Genomic DNA, 22,476 nt, shown 5'->3' with positions numbered 1-22,476 from the left:
AAACCTCTGCCGTTTTGGGAACCTATCATCCCTGAGCGGAGTCCCCTCCCTCAGGGGCAGTGGGGCCTTGACCACCTGCTGGTGGTCTCTCGTGGCCTTGAAACCATCTTGGTTTGTTTGGCTGGTTTCTGGGGACTGAGGCCTGGGAGCTGGTTGGATCTAGAAAAGCCACCCAGACCACCCAGTGGACAGGGAAACTGAGGCCTCCATGTCCCTGTCTAAGCTGCTGGACTCTTGCTTTCCAGACCCCCCTTCCCACACATTCTCTGGCTCTTGGTTGGCCCCTCCCTTGGGGTGACCTGGCCCTCCTGTAAACACCAGCAATGACCACACTGCTTGCACCCTCATCCCATCCTGACACGCAGCCTTCACTTGGGAGACTTTATTTTTTTCGGAAAAATTGAAAAATGATGGACCTGCTGGGTTGAAGTGTCCCGATAATGTGGCAATAAATACACATGTACATTCAAGTATGTGGGTAGACCACCCTTAGCCCCCTCGTCCCCTCGCAGCCACAGGACAAATGCCAGACTCCCACCCCACCACAAGCAGGACCCTTGCCCGTGCCTGGGCTGGGAGGGGCCCCCCTAGTTGGGACCACCCCTCCAGCTTCATCCTCAAAGGCCTCCTTGGCACAGTCTGAGTATCACCTTCACTGCCCACCAGTGTCCTGTCAGGTTCACACCCTGGACTGGCTGCTGCCAGGGAGTAGGCTGAGGTGGGCGCCCGGCGGCTCCCGGAGCTGTGCTATCTAGGATTGAGATGCCCGGGGCTTGAGGGCAACACTTCGGCAATCTCACATTTCCTGGTGATTCAGATGCAGCCCAGAGGGACTTTGATGGTATGGGGGTCGGGCAGCACCAGGACCTGAGACCAACATGCTGAGGGCGCTGCCCTGCTTGGGCAGGGGCAGGCTAGGTGGGCAGGCCTGCAGGAGACAAGGTACCAGGCAGGAGCCCTTGGGGGTAGGCCCTCCCCATCCTCTGGCCCAGCCTGGCTTCTTGGGGGCTGAGGGCATTGATGGGGACATGAACCCCCGAGTTCAGGAATAGGGCAGGGAGCGAGCCAGCTGCAGGGCCGAGGCTTTAGCTATCTCCGGGTGGGCCCTGCTGCCGTTGCTCCGGGGGTCCTGCAGCCTCCTGCTCAGGACTTGCAGCGAGGTCCACCCGCTGCTCATCCATGCGCCTGGCCTGCACCCTGTGGATGAGGCTGAAGAAGTCCTCGTCCGGCATGGTGGGGCCTCGGGGCAGCACGGTGGGCGGCGGGCAGCGCTGGTCGTCAATCCTGGAGGACTGGGTACACATAGACGTGGTTGGTGATGGGGGGGAGGGGGGATTGTCCTGCACCAGGCCCGTAGGCAGCCCATCTATTCAGGGGGTCTTGGTGGAGAGCTGGGTGTCCTAGGGGTCTGTTAGGGCCTGGCCGGTGAGGCCCTGCTAGAACTATCCTCGGTGGGCTGCAGTGGAGAGCCCCCTAGGGTCAGGCAGCAGGGCGGTGGGGGCTTCTCTGTAGGGCCCGGAGCAGGTGTCTCGGAAGTTGGCGCAGCCACTGGAAGGTGTGTGCGTGTGGGGGGCCCAGGTGGGAGTGGGGCCATCCTCTCTTCTGTGGGAATGAGAGGCAGCTCGCCACTATGCTAGAATGAACCCTTATGCCCAGGGAGACTGCCGGCAGCCACACCATTCTAGTGGGCAGCAGCCACAATCCGGGCTCTCCCTGGTCACACCCACACCACAGCCAAGGGCAGCTCCCAAAGCGTGTCCCTCCATGGGACACCTCCAGCTGCCCCCACTTCAAGAGGACAGCCCCGGTCCTTGCTTTCTTCCACAACCCTCATGACCCGGTGACCTGGCTCCCCGCTCTTGCACCAGGAAGGGTTGGGGTGCTGGCCCCACTGGCTCTCATGTCCCCTCCAGCCCAAGCACCCGAGGATGCCCAGTGACAGGGCTGCGTCAGCTCCCCCCTGCCATCCCCGCCTATTCAGTAGAAGGGGCCCGGGTGGACCCAGGGTAAGGGGCTACCTGGCACTTGATGAGCATGTTGAAGAACTCGTCCCCTGGCTCCTGTGGATCACTGTCACCACGCAGGTGGCCCCGGTTATTATGGGTGATGCGCAGTCCGGGCAGGCTGCCCACGCTGGCCCGCTGGTCATCCAGCCGGCGGCTTTGAGAGCTGGCAATGAGGTCAAAGAGCTCCTCCGTCTGCGGGGAGGCCATCAGCGAGGGCTGGGCTGTGGGGACAGAGTGAGGACTCGCTGAGGTCTGAGGTCCAGCCTCCGTAAAGCCAGCCTGCCATGCTAAGTGACCCCGGCTGTCAGGAGGTGAGGGAGTGGGTATGGCACATGGTTCCGGAGGGCGGCACCGGGTGGCGGGGTAATTACACACTTGCCTAGCATGTACCGTGACGTCGGCTGGGGCACCGGGAGAGGGAGGGAGGGGCCGCTCCAGCGACAAGGGGCATTTTGCAGTGATCTGTGTCAGAACCCACGACTGGCGGATCCGTGTGCAGCCACCCCGGGGTGGGGGAAGGGGTGCTCACCAACACGCTCCTCCAGTGTGGGGGTGGCCCCAGCCTGGCTGTCCTGTAGAAGACAGCGTTGGTCGTCCATGCGGCTGCTCTGAGACTTGCTGAGGAGGTCAAAGAAACACTCCTCGTCTGAGGATGAGGCCCGAGGAAGGCTCTGGGGACAGAGGTGGGTCAGTGTCCTGCATCTGGCCTGCCCTCAGCACTGCCCCCCCAAGCTCACGTCCCCTGCAGGATCACGTGGGACAGACAACAGGCAAGACCCAGAGCGGGGGCTACAGAATGCGTGCCCCCCACTCCTGACCACATGCCCCTTCCAGAGGGGAGGCCCCGACAAGGGCAACATGGCAAATGGCAGGGCCAGCCTCAGAAGGGACCCAGCTGACCAGGACAACTGAGCTGGGCTCCTCAAGCCTGTGGAAAAGAGGGGCAACGTACCGCCGCAGCTAGAGAGTCTTGGGGTGCTACTCTCCTGAGGCAGGCAGGGAAAGAGTCCCCCAAACCCCACCCCAGCTAGGAAGGGAGAAGAGTCTTGAGTGTAGGCCGGCAGCATCTCCCTGAACACAGGTGGTGGACAGCCCTTCACAACTCAGAAGAGGGCAGCTCTGGGGCGTCCAGAGTCCAGCCAGGTGTGGGTGGGCAATCCTCAATTGGAGGGACAATGCTCCCAGCCCCCATGTCCAGCCTGGAGCCTCCCCGAGGTGATCCGTGGGCCCCAGGAACTGTGCCCTGAGCCTCCCAGGAAAGGCAACACTCTGGAAGGCTCACTTCACATGTACACTTGCCTTAAACCCTGGGTTCTTTTCCTTAAAGGTGTCACAGTCCTTTCTAAAGTCTAGCTCTGGTCTCTCCTGCTTTAGTTTAACCCGTTTTTCCTATTGCTGAAGAGACCCAAAGCAGGGGTGAAAGGCAGCAGGGGTGTGGCGGCCGGGCGTGCATAAAGGACTGTTGTTGTTGTTGTTATGTGCCGTGGAGTCGGTTCTGACCCATAGCGACCCTGTACAGGGTTTCTGAGGCTGTAAATCTTTACGGGAGCAGAAAGCCTCATCTTTCTCCCACAGAACAGCTGGTGGTTCGCAGCCCGATTCATAACCACTACGCTACCAGAGCTCCTCATGCAGAAAGGACTAGAACCCTACTAAAGCCTCACCACACCCACAGAACCAGCCCTGGTGCCCACTCTCACCCCGCTGACCACCTGCCACTAACCACTCATACCCGATGGCCACCCACCCCACTGACGTAGGCCCACTCTGTTGACCTCTCACCAGTGGCTGACCGCTCACCCACCTCTCTACCCTCTACAAATCCCAGCCCACCCCAAACTCCCCTCTAGAACTCCCAACTCCCAGCGGGAACCACACTCACGCGGGGTCTCAGGAGTAAACACAGGCCTCTAGGCAGAACGTCAAAGGCCACCGGCAGCCTCACTCCTGAAAGCCTCTGAGCAGTCAGCCCAGAGTTTAAATAGCCATCCGGGGCTGGAGCCCTCCCAGTCCCCGCCCTCGCGCACCCCCCCACACATGGAGGTGGAACCCCCGCCCCCCGATAAACATCGGGACGCTCTGCCTGCGAGGACGATGGATGGGGTCCTTTGGGAAAAGCATATTCCAACTCTGACCACCCTCATGGGCCCCTGCTTCCTTCCAGGAGAAGCCCCCCTCCCACGTAACACCCCATCCCTGGCACCCCCACCCTGGGCAGGGTATCAGGAGCTGCTGTGGAGATGGGGGTAGCTCTGGGCACAGCATGGAGTGGGTCCCAAGAGGAACAGGCCGCTGGGCACCCAGCGTCCCCCCCCAGTCTCACTGACCACCACTGCCCTTTGCTGCACCTACCCCCATGGGCTGGACGAGGGGCCAGGAAGTTAACATCTTTGGAGTCCCAGATGAGAGGACCTGGGGCCCATCACCTCCCCAGACCCCCAGGAGCATGTTGGGGGGACATGACAGATGAGGAGGTGCGTTGTGTTGGTTCCATTTACGGGGAGACGTTAAAAATAGCCCTCCCATGGAGGGGGGCTGGTGCGGCTGAGGGGTGCAGTGAGTCACAGAAAAACAAAAGTCCTCCAAGCAGCTGGGGGCGAAGGCTGATGCCACCTTCCCCACCCCCCACCTGGCTCTTCCCATATGCCTCGGGTCCCGAGGCCACGGCTCCCCTGTCCCCCTTCCTCAGCCCAGGGGTACAGGCGGCTGGAGGGACCCGTGCATGTACACCCTCCCCTACAGCAGTCCCCACAGCTGCTGGCCTGACCCTTCCTTCCCTTGGAGAACGCCTGAGATGGGTGCTCCACTGCTGCCCAGCCCAGTGGACAAGTGCAGGTGAAGAGGAGGCTGATGGAGCACAGAACAGGCCTCCCTCTTCCTGCTCTGGAACCCTCTGTGGCTCCCCAGTGCCCTGCTCCCACCATGCTGGTCTTCTGCCCCACTGCCTCCCTCCCCTACATTTCCAACAAGGCCCACTCCCAAACACCCAACCCTCCTGGTTCCACCCTGTCTGCTCCCCATCCCTGCCCCACACCCAGCTGCACCTCCTCAGACCCTGAAGCCCTGGTCTGTGCTGGTCCTGGGGTCCAAGATGGGGGAGGGAAGGGGGAAGGCAGGACCAGGCTTTCATCAATGACACAGTATCAGTAATGGCTCCAAGGTCCAGAGGCAGGGTCTTCTCTCAAGGACCCCTGATGGAGGTGGTGCAAGTACGAGCAGGAAGGCATCACTGTCGCTGCCCATGATCCTCATAGCTCCTCCTGCCCTCTGGGGGTGGACGGCCCTCTGCCTCCCTGTGACCAACCCCACCGGCTCTGCTGGACCCTCACAGCAACTCCTGCCCTCTGGGGGTGGACCGCCCTCTGCCTCCCTGTGACCAACCCCACCGGCTCTGCTGGACCCTCACAGCAACTCCTGCCCTCTGGGGGTGGACAGCCCTCTGCCTCCCTTTGACCAACCCCGTTGGCTCTGCTGGCCAGTGGGAGTGGGGTGGGGAGCATGTGATTTTCGGACGTGACTCTCTCCCTCCCTTGGGGCGCCCCACGTACTGAGCGAGGCACCTGTACCCGGACGTCGGAGCTGTCCAGTGGTGAGTGGCCGCCCTCCAAGGACCTTTGCTCAGCAGTGTCCAGCCCTTCTTGGTACTTCCTGCTCCTTATCGGCAGGGGGAGCAATTCCCGGCCTGGCCCCCGCCAGTCCCCTGAGGGGTGGGTGTCCCCATTCTGCTCCTGGGGAAGACAGAAAGCTGAGCCTGGGGAGCTCCACAGACTCTCCAGGGCCCCCAGGAATGGACAAAGGATGCAAGTGCTCAGGCTCTGCTGCAGAGGGACAGGCCAGCGAGGGCCAAGAGTGGCTTGGAGGAGCATGGGGGCATCCAGAGACACGAGGTTTTAGGTGAGCCATCAGCTGCCCCAAAGGTCATCTTTGTCACAGTGGTGGTGACAGGCCCTCCCTGAGCCTTGTCCCCAAACCAAGACCCAGCTGTACGCAGGGGCTTGGAGCAGAGAGGTCACCCCCAAACATACAGCACCCCTCCGACCCACAGGGAGAGCCGGTCCAGGGTCTCCAACCCTCTAGACAGGGCCCTGGCCAAACCCTAAGCAGATCTCTACTTGTAACAATACATATATGTCACCCCTGTATAAAAAACCCAGAAAGCAGATGGCGTGGCCATCCCTGTCTGTGGGGCCACCAGGAAACTGGCCACACAGCAGCTGTGCGGGGGGCCAGGGGCTCTGCAGTGTGTTCTGACAGGACATGGACCCCCCAGGGAGGAAGCTGAGAAGGGGGGTGGCATGCAGGGGTGCAGGGCCTCGAGGGGCCGCCGGGGAAGGACAACAGATGGCCCCCAGGCCTCAGATGCTAACGGCCCATTTATCTCACAGCAGAGACAGGACAGAGCGGAGGGCACACAGCCAACACCTCACCCTGGCCCATTACCTGGGGCCACCACAGCTCTGCTTCCAACTTGTTCCCAGGTGCCACCCAGCAACTCCCGCCCTCCAGCCCAGCTCACCCGCTCCAGGGGGGGCCTCAGCAGGTCCCAGGTCTCTGAGCTCAGCCTCTGCGTCCTCTTGGGCCTGGCCCCTGTTAGAAGCGGGCAGGCAGGTCAGCCCAGCGCCCACACCTCTGCCAGACTGGTTCCAAGCCCACCCCATGGAGCTCAGGGTCCAGAGGACCTTACCCCCTGGCATGATCCTTATGCGTAGACTCGGTGACCCCGTGTCCTGTCACCCCTGGTATACCTGGCTGCAGGTCCTGTTGCTTACCTGCACCCCCGCCCCCCACTTCTCTTTCCTTGCCTGGACTGTCTTCCCCACCTGGAAACCAAGAACCCAGGCTCTGCCCAATGGCCGCCTCCTCCAGGAAGCCACCGTGGACTTGAGATCGGGTGGGTAGATCTCTAGGGGCTGCTCCATGAAGGGACTCTCTGGTAGCCACCACGGAAGGCAGCATGGGCCCACATCCTCTGGACACACCTGTGGGAGGAAACCGCTGCCACCCCTGCCCCCACAGCCCTGGGGTAGTACATGGACGGCACCCCCAGCCACCATGCCACATCCACACCTAGCCATCTCCCAAGGGGGCTCCAGCACAGGAAGGAAAAGGGGGCCCAACCTCATGAAGGTCCCCTCTGGAGACCCCAGAGACTGCAGGGGTGGTGTGTGGGGAGACCCCAGAGACTGTGGAATGGTGTGTGGGAGACCCCAGCGACTGCAGGGGTGGTGTGTGGGAGACCCCAGAGACTGGGGGTGGGTGTGAAGACTTTCCCAGAGACAGACAGAAAGGGATGAAGAGACCCCAGAGAAAGACTGTGTAGGGAGATAAAGAGACCTGGGGCAGACTATGGGGGTGAAGAGGAGAGAGAGCCATGGGGTGTGTGTAGGGGTGTTGGCTTCCGGTGGCCGCTCCATTCTCAATGTAACACAGGTCCTGAAGTGGTCAGCGTGGAGGAGGAAGGATTGCAAGCTGGCCCAGGGTTGCTCCTGACTCCCAGCTGGTCGGGCCCAGGTGCCCTTGGGGTCCTGCCCACAGCGATGCCTAAGACTTCCCAAGAAGCAGCAGGAAGGAGGGCGAGGGGACTGTGCTCTTGTCCCTGTCAGGGGCCCCTGGTTCTGTGTGTTCTCATGGCCCAGAAATGAAACTGCCTGGGACCTGGTCCAAGGGGCGGGCCCAGCAGCCTGACCACGCTGGCCGCTCCACCCACACTGATGAAGGCCATGTCCAGGACAAGGCTGTTCCTCCCGGCCCAGAGCAGGCTCCCCTGGGTGTGGGCATCAGGGCTGGCCTGCCTCTGTCCTGAGACACCCTCCACTCCACCCCTGACTTAAGGAGAGAGGGCACCACCTCTCCCTGCTGAGCCCGTTCTCTGATACTGAAGCTGCCCCCACAAATTAGGATGAAACTGAGGATGAGGAAGGAATGGGGGGGGGGGTTGTCCTGGAGCCAAGCAGGCTGCCGTATCATCTTTCACCCTGCCCCTGGCGCCAGTACAATGGGGTATCTCCTACTCACCACACCCAGGGAAACTACTGCCATCTCCCACCATGTGACCCGGGAGTCCTACTGTCTCCCCACCTTGTCGGCGGCCCACACGCACGGTGGGTCCCTGGCCGAGGCAGAGGCTGGAACACCCGTCTCAGAGCAGCAGGCCTGAGCCTGGCTCCGGGGCGGGCCCTTCATGGCCAGGCAAGGGCAGGGCGGGCAGCCTAAATGCACCCTCTGTCTGCGACGAGGTGCTGAGGTGATCCAAAGCCAGCCAGTTCCAACAGCCCTGACTGCGGCCCCGCCCTGCCCGCTCCAAAGGCAAGGTCTGGACACATCGGCCCAGGTCTGACCATCACACGGTCATCACTGTTCTTTCTGCTGGCCCAGCTCCAGTGGTATCCAACGGCCAACTGGCCCTCACCACCAGGAGGCCCAACGGGCACTTCCACAGACGTGGCCTGAGCAGACGCCCCAGGAGGTCATGTTGGAATCACAGCTCAGGTTCTGTCCCAGCGCCCAGCAGACCCAGGGGACATCCTTCACCCACTCACCACACAGCGCCCAAGGGCTGCGGCTAGGGTCCACGGCTCCTCTGCTCATCCCTGCAGCGTCCCCAACCCAGGAGTGAGACCCTTCCTGATCTGACCCTGTCTCCACCCCCTACCCAGAGGCCCACAGGCCGGCCAGTCAGTGCCTCCCCTCCCATCACCTCCCCCCAGCCCTTGTGGGAGGGAAGCACAACCCCTCCCTCCACACAGCACACTCAGTCACACTCAGTCTCCCTTCGCTGGGATGCCATCCAGGGTGGCCTGGGAACTGTCCTGGTCTCACGGGGGGGCCCCAGGTGTCAACAGAGAGGTGTCCTCACCCACCCAGACATATATCAGGCTTCTTGTGGGGTTAACCCAAGGCTGTGAGCGGCAGCTGGCTTCCTTTGTTCTGAAACTGCGTAAAAGTTCGCTCATTTGTATCAAGATGGAAAAAACAAAGGAAAGTTTGAAATCTCAAGCTGGCTACTCCCCACCACGCCCACAGCCCCGGCCCCACTGACTATGCCTACCAGCAAACAAGGTGGCCACCCCTACAGCACAGCCAGCTCCACTCTGCTCTCCCTCCCTCCCTCACTGGTTGAATTCCTTGTCACCCTCGGGCTGTAGGCTAAGCAATGGACCGAAAGCCACCAGCCAAACCCTCTACAAAGTGGCTATGAGTCAGAACCGACTCGAAGGCAGTTAACAACAACGCAGCCTCTGGACTCCCGCTGTGGCGCTGTACGATCAGCACTGGACTGTGAACCACAAGGTCAGCAGTTCAAGCCACTCTATGGAAACCCTATACAGGGTCACTGTGAGTTGCTTGCAACTCGAAGTGACTCAATGGCATTTAAACAACACCACCTCCCCCATTTGACGGTTTCCACAAGACCAAGGAGGTCTCCACACACGCTGAAGGAGTGACACTCCCCACTGACCCCCCTCAAGCTTGGCTTGGTCCAAACCCCCAGCGTGGCGGGCTCACCTGAGCCAGGCCCTCCTCCAGGCTTCCCAGACGCTAGGGTTCTGCCCTGGTCCAGCAGCCACATCATGGCGGGTCCTAGGGTCCAGTACTCTCTCCTACTTCAGCTCTCCCTAACACTCAACAAGGCCGCCAGCTGATGGCCCCAGAGCCATCCGGAGCCCCCCTGACCAGGAAAGGTCCCGGCAAGCAGGCAGAGCGGAGGAGGAAGGAGAGGACAGAGTGGCCTTGTCCCAGCAGATGTCACCCACCATGGCCCCCCTTTCCTGGCTCAGAAAAGGGGACGCCCGAGTTCCGGGGTTGGCGGCTTGTGGAGTCTTTCCAGATGCAGGCCCCACCCCACCCCCACAGCTCCGAGTGGTCAGGCCCAAGTGCTGGGCAGGGACTGGGGGAGGAGAGTGCCTGAGGGGATCTCAGAGCTGCATCCCTCGTGTAAAACCACAGCCGTCAGGGACTGGTTCCCTAGCCCTTGTTCTCGGTAGGTCCACGAGGGAGGGGACCCCATGTCATGAGGACCCTGCGGCCGGCCCTCCACATTCATTATAATCTGTCTGCTCTGTAAGGACGTTCTGAGCTCATTCGTGTGCGTAGCCCGCTGACCCGAATAGATAAGGACCACTCATAAGGCCATCAAAGTCAATCAAGGCCACTGGGCTGGCCTTGAGAACCGGGCCTCGGTCATTCCCTTGTCCAGCTGCACGGACCCAGGGCCTCCTCCTCAGCTGGCCCACCCCAAAGTGATATGAATACTCTCTCTGTACCCAGAGGGAGGGTCCTCGGCCAGGGAGGAAAAGGGGTCGATGCTAATACCAAGGCAACGAGAAGGACCAGGAAGGGCCATACCATTCCACCAAGGATGTGGGGGATAGAGCTGGGGGGCTGCCCCAGCCTGAGTGTCCATCTGTCTTGCCTGCCTCCCTGACATGCACTTGCCCAGTGGGACAGACGCCTGGACAAACTGAGCTCCCCTCTAAGACGCCCCTGCCCATCACTGGGACCGGCCTTTGGAAAGTCTTTTCTGTTTGGGGCAGAACCTTTCTTGACCTTACACAGAGGCCGGTGCCCCTCCCCCAGACCCACCTTGCGCCTCATAGCCGGTCAGGTCGGGCTTCTCAGTGGCCACTGGACTAGTCAGACGGCCCAACACCAGCTGCAGCTGCGCCACGTTCATGCGGGCCGTGAGCTCACCGTTTCGGTCCCCAATCTGCATGGAGTGAGGCAGGGTGAAGGACTGGTAGGACAGAAGGCCTGCTGGGGGCTCCCAGGGACAAAACCCGGCTGGTACAGGGACTCTGGGTCCTGGTGACCCTCGATAGTCACATTCAGATCTCAGGCAGTCTGGCTCATAGCACAAGGTCCCGCAGTGGACAGTGTGGCCCACCTTTCGTCTCTCTCTCTGGTCAAGGACTGTCCCCCAGACTCTGGGAGGGCTCTCCCAGGAGATTTCTGTGTCCTGGACCAAGTCCATCTGCATAAATCCTCACAGGAGGGTGGCATGGAGGGGCAGCAGGCCCCTCTCTACCCTGTACTTCCGTCCTCTGCCCAGGAGTCCCTCTACCCTAACACGTGTCCAGGGCCAAGGTGGTCTGAGGCCGGCAGGGCAGGCAAGAGAGGGCGACGTTATCGGGGCTGGTTCTGGAAGAGGTGAGGGGGAGGCTGGGGTGGCCTGCCGTCCCTCCATGGGTTGTCCCAGCACAGTGTCAGGGAAGGCTTTGGGTGGGAGCCACAGATCCCCTGAACCAGCCTCTAAGGAAGTGGGGGGACTCTGCTTCTAAGGCAGGCCTGGGCCTGGGAGAGTCCCTGCGGAAGGGGCCCTGGCTGCCACTTGGGATGGTCATTGGTCAGGCATAGGGGTCCCCATAGCCCAACTCAGCCTGATGCCTGCTAGAGCTTCCATGGGGGGCAGGGATGGGGACAGAAGAATTAGGTCTTGGGCCAGCCTGAGTGGACAATAGTATTCCAAGGATAGTGACCCCCACTCCACACAGGCTAAGGGGAGTAGCACTGCAGCCAACATGAAGGGGGAATATGGGGCACCAGCAGCCCCACTCTACACACTGTGGGTAACAGTACCCCACCTTGCACTCTGCGGTAGCCCCTTGGCCCCTTTGAGGTGGAGAGGCAGTTGATGAAGCAGCCTGCCCGCCCAGGAACGCTAACATGAGCCAGTGCAGTAAGTGGCAGACAGGGCAGAAGGACCTGGAAGGTCTGGGCGGCGGCCTGGGGGAGGCGGGGCTCCAGCTCACCTCTTGGGAGATCTCCAGGTGTTTCTTGGCGAAGGTCAGGGCCTGTGCGGGGCTCCCCATGGACACGTAGGCGTTCCCCAGACTCCAACATGCCCGGCCTTCACCCACTCTGCAGAACAGGGAAACTGGTCCACACCAGCACCCCCAGAGCACAGCTGACCCAATGCCCAGCCGGGAGTCAGATGACACAATGGGCAGCCCTGGACCTCAGCATGGACTTCAGGAGGAGCAGTGACCTCCTTATGACAGATGCCACACCTGTGGATCCAGTGATCATCAAAGGACCTCTAGGAAGTGATGGACCTTGCAGTCCAGGAGCGGAGGTCCCTGGGACCATCAAGAGAGAAGAGCGGAGAGCAGGACCCTACTCAGAGAAGCAGTCATGCCAGAGATGGAGGCAGAGATGACGACGTGGAGAGATGGAGTAGCTGGAGACTTTAGACCCAGAGACAGAGAGGGGCTGTGTGCTGACGACTGGAGGGCAGGCTTATAGTATATACCCTTTGGTTGGCTGATGATGCATGGAGGGGATTGTAACTATGGCGATATATGATAGGATGAATGTAAAGCTAATGTTCTCCCATGTAAACTATCACATAATTCACAGTAAAACATTTTAAAAAGAAAAACCCACGAGTGATCTCTGATGGAAAGTGAAGGCGTATGGAGATGCTGATAACTCTGCAGAATCCTGAAGTCCTGGTGTGGTGCTGTGGGTTAATGCACTGGACTGCAAAGTTAGTTTGAACTGCAAGGTTGGTGGTTCAAGCTCACCAGTCACTCCTTGGAAACCCTCTACAGAGTTGCTATGGGTCAGAACCGACTCAACGGCACTTAACAACAACAACTACACAGTCATAGCGTAGAAAGGGGTCCTGGAAGCTTATGGGCTACAAGTCAGGCTGCTATCACGGGAGAACAGAAAACCCTAAACAGGGTCTCTGAGTTGGAACCAACTTGATTGCATTTAACAATAGGTCAACTTAGGCAGCAGATCTTGGTGACCATGTTCTACCACTTACTGTAGGGTTTTAGCCAAGTGTCCGCCGCTCCATTCCTGCTTCTCATTTGTAAAGCTAGAACTACTTCAGGAAATTATAGTGAAGATTAAATAAGTCTGCATGCTACTAGCTAGCTCTGCTGAATTTGCTGAGCTCAAGAACCATCTTAAAAATAAATTAATCAACACATTAAAAACAAACAAACAAACAAAAAAGGACCTCTAGCGTCCTGAGAGTCCAGAGATGTGTTCAAAGTCACAGTGAAGCCAGAGCCTCCAAAGGGCTGGGGCCGGCTGGGCGGGCTCCCTCACTGCTGAGAAGGCTGCCTTGTGTGGTCTCGCTTGCCCCCTAGTGGCCAACAGGATTCTCATCCCAATGTGTCTTTTAAAAGGCCCTCTCCTTTCCACTTCCCAAGAGGCCTACAGACCCACACCCCACCTGGGGGAGCAGCCTGCCTGTGGCTACCTGCACAGGTGTCTACAGTCTGTCCATTTATCCCTCCATCGATATGCGTCTAGGAGAGTGGTCTCTCCATCACCACAGAGCTGAGGCTCAGAGGCAGGGCCACAGGGCTTTGGGGCAGGTGCGCACCTGTCGGCCAGTTCCTGGGCAATGAGCAGGTGGCGCAGGTGGTACTCGGCGGCGCGCTCGTGATCCTGCAGCAGTGTGTAGGTGTTACCTAGGCTGTAGCAGGCCTGCGCCTCCACTGCTTGGTCCTGTAGCTGGCGGGACACCTGCAGCGTCTTCCTGTGGGGGTGGGGGGGGTGGCAGCGGTCAGTGTTTTCCTACCTGTGGACAGCAGGTGGGCACTGGGGAGAGTCACCAGTGGGCAGCAATGCCTGGCAGTTGGTACCAAACAGGTGTGTCCCTCCCACCACCCTGAGATTTTCCCGAGCCTCCTCTGTCCATGAGGGTCCTGAAAGGGCATGCATGCTTAAGACCTAGACTCCCAGGAAGCAGGCCAGGCCAGGGGCCTAGCACAAGTCCAAGTAACCACCAGCTTGCACAGTCCTAGGTGCCCGTGCCTCAGTTTCCCCATCTGCACCCCAAAGCCACATGAGGGGCAGAAGTGGAAACCTCTTCCCCCAAGTCCTGTCTGTAGTTGTCTCCTGCCCCCAGCACACAGTCAGTCCCAGGAGAGCAGAAGACATGGTCCTCTCACTGGTATGTCCTGAGGGGACTGGATGGGGGTACTCCCATCCCTCCGACTTCAGAGTGGTGGGTGGGTGAGATGGGAAATCTGCCTACTTGTAGTACTCAGCCGCGACATCAAAGCGCCCCAGAAAGATGTGGGCATTCCCCAGGTTACTGTAGGCCCTCCTCTCGGCCGCCTTGTCCCCAAACTCTTTAGCAATGGCCAGACGCTGAAGAAAAAGAAACCCCATGTTTGGGCGGGTCCTGCTCCAGAGAGAGCTCCGCCCCCCCAGCACCCCACCCCTCTGAGCTCCGGTTGTGTCTAGGCTGGCAGCCTAATGTCTGGGTCCAGAGGGGACCCCAGGAGCAAGCACAGACAGACAGTGAGGCCCTGCCCCACTACCAACAAGTGGAACCAAGGTATGGGCCACCCAGCCAAGTGCCAGGTGGTTACCTGCCCGCAGGCTGCTCACCTCCTTGTGGAAAGCGATGGCCTCGGTGAAGTTACCCAGCAGATAGTGGGTGTTGCCCAAGTTGCCGTAGGCTCTGCCCTGGGCTGCCCGGTCGCCCAGCTCCTTAACCAGGGACAGGTTTTTCCTGGGGGAAGATCTGTCTGAGCCGGGTTCTCTACAGGGTCCCCTACAGGCTGAAGGACAAAAACCTGCTCCTTGTTCACAGACCCCAATTTGGGGCATGCTTGGAACAGCCAGGAAGGGGCCAGCCGGCAGACTTCCAGACATGGTGACCCGGGGTTCCCCCTGCCCCCTGCTCCGTCTTCAGGAGTGGCCTTAGTCCTCCTACTGTCCAGCTTGCCCACTGCCCCATTTGAAAAGGCACAGTGACCTTGCTTCTCTGAATGGCTATGGGGGATGAGAAGCAGAGATGTCAGGGGTCTTGCTGGGGACAGGTGCAGCAGAGGGATGGGCTGGACCAGCAGGATGGCTGGGCACCTGGGATGGTCCATGACCTTGTGGACGAATGCCAGCCACCCGCACTTACTCGTAGAAGTCAGAGGCCCTGCGAAGTGTCTCCCGCACGTCAGGCGGCAGGTTCCCGGGGTCCTGGGCACTGCTCCAGGACATCTGTTTGCCCTTGGCATGGTACACGTTGCCGATGTTGTAGAGCGCTCTCGCCTCCCCGACCTGCAGCAGGTGGCACCAAGGAATGGGGGGGTATCCCCCATGTTCCAGAAGGAGCCCCCAGCCACTAGGTCATGGGGGTTCATTGGAAAACACCCCAAGGTGTGTTTAGGGTCCCTGTAGCCATACACCTAGTGAGTTGTCTCCAGAGCTGTGGGGGCCTGAGAGCACGGGCCTTGGAGGGTCTCTGAGATTCAGACTGGGGGTCTTGCCAGGGTGGTCCCCAGCAGACACACAGTGCTCTCCCTACTCAGCTCCCTTGGGTGAGCTGCCCAGCCCCACTCTGTCCTCAGAGCTCACCAGGGCCAAATGCTGGGGCCCTGGCCGTCCACCTCTGGCCCTGAGTTCTGAAGTCACCCCTCTGTTTCCTATTCAGCAGGACACCTGTCTCACTGGGGCAGGGAGTGACGGGCACCACGGTGGGGCTGCCCCTGCCCTAAGTGTGTTCACAGTGGTTCACTCCTGCCCTCTAACCCTCGCTCCCAGTTCTCAGCAGATTCGGGGGTGGCAGCAGGGGTGCTGGGCTCAGTCCTGTTCCTGGGTGCTTCCGGGGACTGTCCTCCCAGCTCTCGCCCCCTCGGGAGTCGGGGTGGGAAGGGCTGACACCCACCTTGTCTCCCTGCTCCTGGGCGATGTCCAGGTGCCGCTGGCAGCAGACAACAGCCTCATCGAAGCGACCCAGGACCTTGAGAGTGTTGCCCAGGTTCCCGCTGGCCTTGGCCTCCCCCATGCGGTCACCGATGGTCCTGCAGGGTGGGGTGAGGGCCAGGCCTTGAGCCCAGTGCAACCTGGGAGAGAATGTGGGCCAAGGGGACCTGCTGGGGGCCCACTGGGGAGATGCTGGGCAGGACACCAAGGGCAGGTGAGGCTCTGCTGGGATCCTGTGAGCTCCCTGTAGGGTGGGCGCCTGGCCACATAAAGCCCACAGGTGAGAGCTTGGTGCAGGTCCTGGGGAGGCACTGTGGGTCATGACACCCAGGGTCAGGGCCTGCTTCCAGTGGAGAGGGGCCTGGAGCGGTAAGAGCCGGGTGTGGGGGCAAAGCCTGAGGCCAGAGAGGGTCAGCCAGAGAGGGGCTGGCGCAGGAAGCAGGCGGGGAGTCTGCTCGGGAGATGGGCTTCATAGGGGCAGGGAGAGCCCTCAGAACAGGAAACACTGAGTGAGGTGGGGGCGAGGCTGGAGGCCCAGGAAGAAGCATCATCCTCTGGATTGTTCCCACCCCACCTTCACACCCACACACAGAGCCCCAAGACGGCATTCTCTCCCACAGGGCCACACGGACAGACACGCGTGTGCTCACATGGACATGAGGAGACAGAGACAGCATTCTCTCCCAGAGGGCCACACGGAGAGACGTGTGTGCTCATGTGGACATGAAGAGACAGAGATGGCATGTTCTCTCACAGGGCCACATGGAGAGATATGTGACGCATGTGCTCACAAAGATGCATAGCACTCAGTCACACATACACAGGACACATGGATGAGGGAACACCTATACATTCACACAGAACACTGGGTCACATACACACGTGGCACATGGATGGGGGGACTCCTATATGTTCACACAGAACACTGGATCACACACACACAGGACACATGGATGGGGGAACACCTATATGTTCACACAGAACACTGGGTCATATACACACGTGGCACATGGATGGGGGATCTCCTATATGTTCACACAGAACACTGGGTCACATGCACCCGGGACACATGGATGGGGGACTCCTATATGTTCACACAGAACACTGGGTCACACGCACACACTCAGTCCTGGATCCACATGTGTCTCAGCTCACACACTGTCTCCCATCCACCAGGATGCTGCCCCTGCACGCACCTGGCCAGCAGAAGGTCATGCTTGTGATAGGAGAGGGCCTGGGTGTACTCCTTCAGGTAGAAGTAGGCGTTGCCCAGCTGGCTGTAGATGGCACTCAGTGTTTTCAGGTCCTCGGTGCCCACCTGCACAGCCGCCTCAAAGAAGGCCACGCCAGCCTTGAAGTCGCCGGCCTTGCATAGCCGCTCACCCTCCAGGGCCAGCTCCAGGCATGAGGCTTCCATCCTGCGGTGGGGGGACAGTTGGTTTTGGGGAGCTCCTCCCTGACCACCCCTTCAGCCCCCACTCCAGAGTCCATCTCTGCCCCCTGGCGGGCAATGGATGTCTATGCTACATCTGTGCTCTCTAGGTGAACGTCCAGAGGCAGTGTGTCCAGTCCAGCGGCCTGTCTACTCCCTGGATGGCACCTCCAGGCATGATTCTGTGATCACCACAGCCCTTCAGCCCTTTGCTCCCTGCCTGCCTCACCTGCCTCACCTGAGAAGCGCCGTCTGGCCACCACCCACCCCTGGCCCTGGTGTGGGAAAGAAGCAGACACTCCCAAGCCCCAGGAGGAACTCAAGTCCGGAAAGTGCCTGGAGCCTCAGGTGAGTTTTCCTCAGGAGACAGCAGTCCAGGAACCTGACCCTGTCCCTCCTTGCTTCGTCCCTCTGATATCCCTCCTCCTTGGCCAGGCTCCATGGGTTATGGAGGTCCCAGGACAAAGGAGCTGATAGCACAAACAGTAAAAATGTATGGCCAGTGTGAACAGGACATGCCCGGAGCCTCAGGGACGCACCCCTAAAGACAGTGGAGCTCAGGGCAAACCTGCAGCAAGGGGGCTGGGGAGCTGAGGAGAGGGTCAGGTGAGCACCTCAAACCCACCAGGACCCACTGCCGTTGAGTCAGCTTGGACTCCTGGTGGCCCCCACGTGTGTCAGAGTTAAACTGTGCTCCATGGGTTTTCAACAGCTGGTTTTTCTAAGGGAGATCGATGGCAAGGCCTTCCTTCTGGAGCACCGTGAGTGGACTCGAACCTCCCACCTTTGGTTAGCAGTCCAGCACATTCAGAGTTTGCCCCACAAGGACTCCCCACACATCCACGTGGATAGCATTGCAGGACACTGTACGGTATTCATGAGTGACTGGGAGAGACACCACATGTGTTAAGTACTGTCGAGTCGGTTCTGACTCACAGTGACCCTGTATAGGGTTTCTAAGAAGCAGTACCTAAATGAGGGCTGTGGCAGGCAGTGTCCCCAGGCTTCCCAGCCCAGTGGCACCGACACAAAGGGCAGCAGCCATTCACTGTGCCTCTGTGAAGTCTCCCAGAAGTCACCGTCTCCCACTTTCCCATACCTGTGGGCTCAGCGTGGACGGCAGGTGTGGAGTTGATGCTGCCTGAAGGCCTCCCTTCTCTGGGTCCACTCACCCTGCTGCTGCCTTGGGACGCTGACCACCACAACCAAACCCCCCACTCCAGCCATACTGTCTGCTGGCAATGCCCCCAACACACCCAGGAGTCCCTGGTTTTCTCCAGTTGGGCTTCACTGACTGTTCTTCTACTTAGACTCCTGCAGCCACCGTCAGACCCTCCAAGGGAGGGCAGTGCCCCCCTCAGAATGCGGTGGGCAGGGTCGGAAGGGTGGGGAGGAGCCTGCAGCTCGGGCCCCATGGGCAGTCAGACTTTCAGGGGTGGACGCTGCCTTGCCCAAGCCCAGGCTAAGCCGCCGAGTGGCTGAGTGGTCACAGAGAGCGATGCAGCCCCAAGCCTTAGCTTACAGATCGCCAGATCCCTGTACAGGGTCCCCACTGGGCTGCGCCCTGGCCTACAGTGACTGAGTGGGTTCAGCCAGGCCAGAAGCTGGGCTGGGACTGTAAGGTCAGCTCTTTGGAGGCAGGAAGTGACCTGCCCAGAGGCAGCAGAATTCTGGGCTTTGGGCTCCCTCTGCTGTGGGGGTGTTGGTCAGAACTGGGTGGGGCAGCCAAGAATGTAGTCCCTGCAGGGGACAACAGACCTCAGCAAAGGGAATCTGCAGTTCTGTGCCTGCCCCAAAGACCAACCAAGTTGCATGGTCCCCAAGGCCGGGCTGACCCTCAGGCTCCTCTGCAGCTGCCCGCTTGCTTCCCTCCTTCCCTCCCTCCATCGTCATGACAACCATGCACCCTGCTTCTCAATTAAGCCCTGCTTGTCCAAGAGCTAAGAGATAGATGGTGTTAGTGCATGCAATGCCTTTCCCAGTGACTGCGGGGGGGAGAGGGTCACAGGGGCTAAGCCTGGTCACAGGCCCACTTCCGTCATGGTTCAAATGCGGCCCTAGTAAGAAGAGAAGCCACCTGGTGGGGCACCAGGCAGTGTCCAGGGACCAAAACCAACACCACTGCTATCCAGTGCTCCCAGCCATGGTGTCCCAGGTGTGTCAGAGTAGAACTGGGTTCCTTGGGGTTTTCAATGGCTGATCTGAAGTAGATTGCCAGACCTTCCTTCTGTGGTGCCTCTGGGGATTCCAATTTCCAACCATACAGATGAAGCAGATGGGCATGTGTTAACTGTTTCCACCCTCCAAGGACCAAGGCACCCCATGTCCCTCTTGCTCACCCCCTACCCCTGCTCCCGAGTCGTGGAGCCCACACCTGCCCACACCTGTCCCGATGCAGGTTTCTCATGCTCACACAGCCCCATGGGCTGCAGCAGTGGGCAGTGCTGGGGTCCACCACACACTACCTTACACAAGGCCTTCCTCCTCTGGTGGGGCGGCTGGAAGCCCTCCTCAATGAGTTTGAGAGTCTGTAGGTTACACCAGCCGTCCTCTTACCCAGGTTGGATGGTTCACGGCTCGGTGGCCTCTGGACAGGTCACTGGAGCCCAACAGGGACTAAGGGATCAGGTGGACAGACTGGCTTTGGGCAGGTAATCCCCCAGTCACCAAATCAGCATTTGTGAAGAGGGAGGGGAACCAGGCCTGGGGTGGGGCTGCCGGGCGGATTCAGAGGATTCAGAGCTTCCCACCCCCTACTGGTATGGTGGAAGGACCTACTCCAAGTCACTGTCCTCAGGATGCTGGCTCCTAAGCAGAGGTTAGAAGACACAATGCCTTCCCTCCCCCCGCCCCCCCAACCCATGCCACAGGACCCTCAACATCAGCCCTGCCTGTTCTGAGGGGTCTTAAGTCCACCCTCAAGACCACTATTCCCCAAGGGCTCCAGGCCCCTGGCACACCCCCCACCCCACCCCCCGCCTCAGGGGGTGCAGCAGAGCCAGGCCCACCTCCTTATATGGCTCCAGTCAGCAGGTGGAACCCCACTCCCCAAGCTGGGCTCTGCGGGACTGAGGGGTAGCCCCAGCTTCCCCCTTCCCTCCCCTCTCCGGAACCGATGTCCAGCTCACACTGTCTCTGCAGCCAGGGGCACCCCGACTTATTCACAGCTGCCCCCCCATGACCTAGGCCTGGCTCCAGCAGGGGTCTGCAGGCAGGCTGCCCCAACATCCACCCTCAAGACCCTTGCCAACACTACCCACGCCATACCTAGGCAAGCCTTCTTCCTCCTAAGAGGCCGCCCATCAGAATGAAACCAACGTGGTTAACCAGATGCCTAAGTGCTTCAGAGCTGCTCTCCCAACTCATCAGGATCAAGAGCCCCACCCCTGGCAGGACCCGCATGGGGGTGAGGTGGGGACGAGGCTCTACTTCCCACTGGGGTCCTGCCCACCAGTGTCCACCCACACCAGTTCATTCTTTAATTGGGGTCTCTCCCTTTTAAGAAGTCTCCAGGCTGCTTCCCCACGACCAAACTGCCGTGCCCATAAACCAGGCACCGCCAGCCAAACTCTACTTCCCATCAGTTAAAGAAGCAGCTAGCGCCTCCCCCCAGTCAGCCCTGCCACTGTGGTCACCTCTCCCACTGACCCACGCCTGGCCTGAGAGCCAATGCAATACCTGGGGAAGCGGTCAGCACCAGCCCCACTGACCCCTTGCCTGACCTAGAGAAGCAGTAGACGACCGCAGGATGGGTCCCTCCACCCAGCCTGCCTCGTCGGCCCCAGATGTCCTCTGCCACCTCCTATCTCTCCAGCCTGCCCCCCACCCCAGTCTGGGCATCTGTTTCAGTTGGCTCCTCAGTGAGAGCCCCTGAGTTTCCCCTGGATAGCCGATGGTATGTCTGGGAGGATGAGTGCCATCCTGCTTGAGGAAAACCCCTGAGGCCAGGTAGACAAGATTCCCACAGTCACCCCTGGCATCACCTGTGCACCTGCCGGAAGAGGGCACACAGGTACACACCCACCTGGGGTAAGGTGAGCTCTGCAAGTCCTCTTGACAGGACCACACCTGTGCCCGCAGGTCTTGGCCACTACTCTGTTGAGTGCCCTGCGGGATGCCGAGATGCCCTGCGACCATGCAGGGTCTGGGAGGGACACTGGTGGCATCCTCCCGTACCCCACCCAGAGGCTGCCCATCTCCCCGCCGGGATTCCACAGGAGGCGGTGCCCCGGCCACCCATCTCCACCGCTATCCACTCCCCACGCGGGACATCCCAGGCTCTCCTGCGGCCCTGTGGGAAAGGCGCGTGCCCGGCTGGCCACGTTGCGCCGCCGCCCGCGCCGCCTTTGTTCCCGCGGCCGCCTCGCGCCCGCGCCCCACTACAGCCCCGACCCGGGTCCGGGTCCCCAGTTCTCTGGCCCCCTGCCGCCCCAGCCCCGGCCCGGCCCGGCCCGGCCCACCTGGAGTAGAGGCGCCGCGTTGCGGGGCCCGGCAGCTCTTCGGCGGCGGGCGGGGCCGGGTGCGCCATGGGGCCGGACGCGCGGGAACGCGCGGGGACGCTGAGAGCCGGGAGCCGCGTCCGCGCCCGCGGGAGGCGCCAAGGAAGTGATGTGCTCGGGGGCCTGTCCGCTCCCGCCGCCGTCGTGTCGTGATGTCACCACCGCCCGCGCGCGCGGGGCTACGGGGAGGGGGCGCGAGGAGGAGGGGCCTGGAGTGAGGGGAGGGAAGAGGGGAGGGACTTGAGGAGGGGGCGACAGCTCGCCTCGGTAGGCGGGCGGTTTTTGGAGGTCTAAAAGATGAGGACTCCAGGAGCAGTGATGCTCCAAGAAGCCCACCCAGGGCTAGTTTGAGGGGAGAGGCCCGGAGGTGGCATCGCTGGTCTCCTGGGTCTTGCTGGTCTCCAAGCTTCCTCCTTTGGCATGGAGTGTGGGCCATCGGGAGTTCCTGTCTGCCACTTTCAGAGACATCTGGAAGGGGCAGAGACAAATACAATCTCTGCCCCCTCCAACCCTCAGGATTCCTGGATCTGGGAGGATCCAGAGCATCGAAGCCCTTTCCCAGAAGCCTGTGGTGAGAGGGGCTATGTCTTGTGTGAAATGGACCCGCCATCAGCTCTTGCTTCCGTGGTGGTTCATGCCAGGACAGAGGAGTGCCAGCCCACACTCAGCACCCTGACACTGTGGTGCCCTGCCACCTCCCCTTCCTTCCTGGCAGTTCTGGCTTCCTTTAGGGGCTCCCCCAACCAGGGCTGGGGACTTGGTAGGCCTTCAGCCAGCTGGCACAGGGAACCTTGGAGAGCAGTTCTGAGGATTCTCAGCCTGGGACGGTCTGCATTCCTGAGGGAGCTGGAATGCTGGACAACCGTCT

The 22,476-nt window shown here is 60.5% G+C and overlaps 2 protein-coding genes across 2 annotated transcripts in view; one reads left to right on the top strand and one right to left on the bottom strand.

Annotated features, from left to right (window-relative positions):
* Nucleotides 1-1,085: 1,085 nt before the first annotated feature.
* On the bottom strand, nt 1,086-21,637 carry GPSM1 (G-protein signaling modulator 1). Its single transcript, XM_006863811.1, has 14 exons — nt 21,570-21,637; nt 16,874-17,095; nt 15,640-15,775; nt 14,890-15,032; nt 14,364-14,487; nt 14,005-14,120; nt 13,348-13,503; nt 11,756-11,864; nt 10,590-10,713; nt 6,523-6,593; nt 5,555-5,734; nt 2,536-2,677; nt 2,019-2,227; nt 1,086-1,292 (listed from the first exon to the last, which is right to left on the bottom strand). Exons 1-14 carry the CDS (start codon nt 21,635-21,637, stop codon nt 1,086-1,088), a joined length of 2,007 nt encoding a protein of 668 aa, XP_006863873.1.
* The window catches only part of LOC102833779, a 76,983-nt gene continuing 76,142 nt past the window's right edge, over nt 21,636-22,476 (top strand). The window contains exons 1-2 of the mRNA XM_006863810.1: nt 21,636-21,757; nt 22,125-22,179. Of these exons, the coding sequence (XP_006863872.1) occupies nt 21,636-21,757; nt 22,125-22,179 (177 nt within the window). The remainder of the gene's footprint in view (nt 21,758-22,124; nt 22,180-22,476) is intronic.

This window comes from Chrysochloris asiatica, unplaced genomic scaffold, assembly GCF_000296735.1.
Source record: "Chrysochloris asiatica unplaced genomic scaffold, ChrAsi1.0 scaffold00056, whole genome shotgun sequence".
In the NCBI taxonomy this organism is placed as follows: domain Eukaryota; kingdom Metazoa; phylum Chordata; class Mammalia; order Afrosoricida; family Chrysochloridae; genus Chrysochloris; species Chrysochloris asiatica.
The sequence above is the reverse complement of the archived record's forward strand: the minus strand, read 5'-3'. Positions and strand labels throughout refer to the sequence as shown.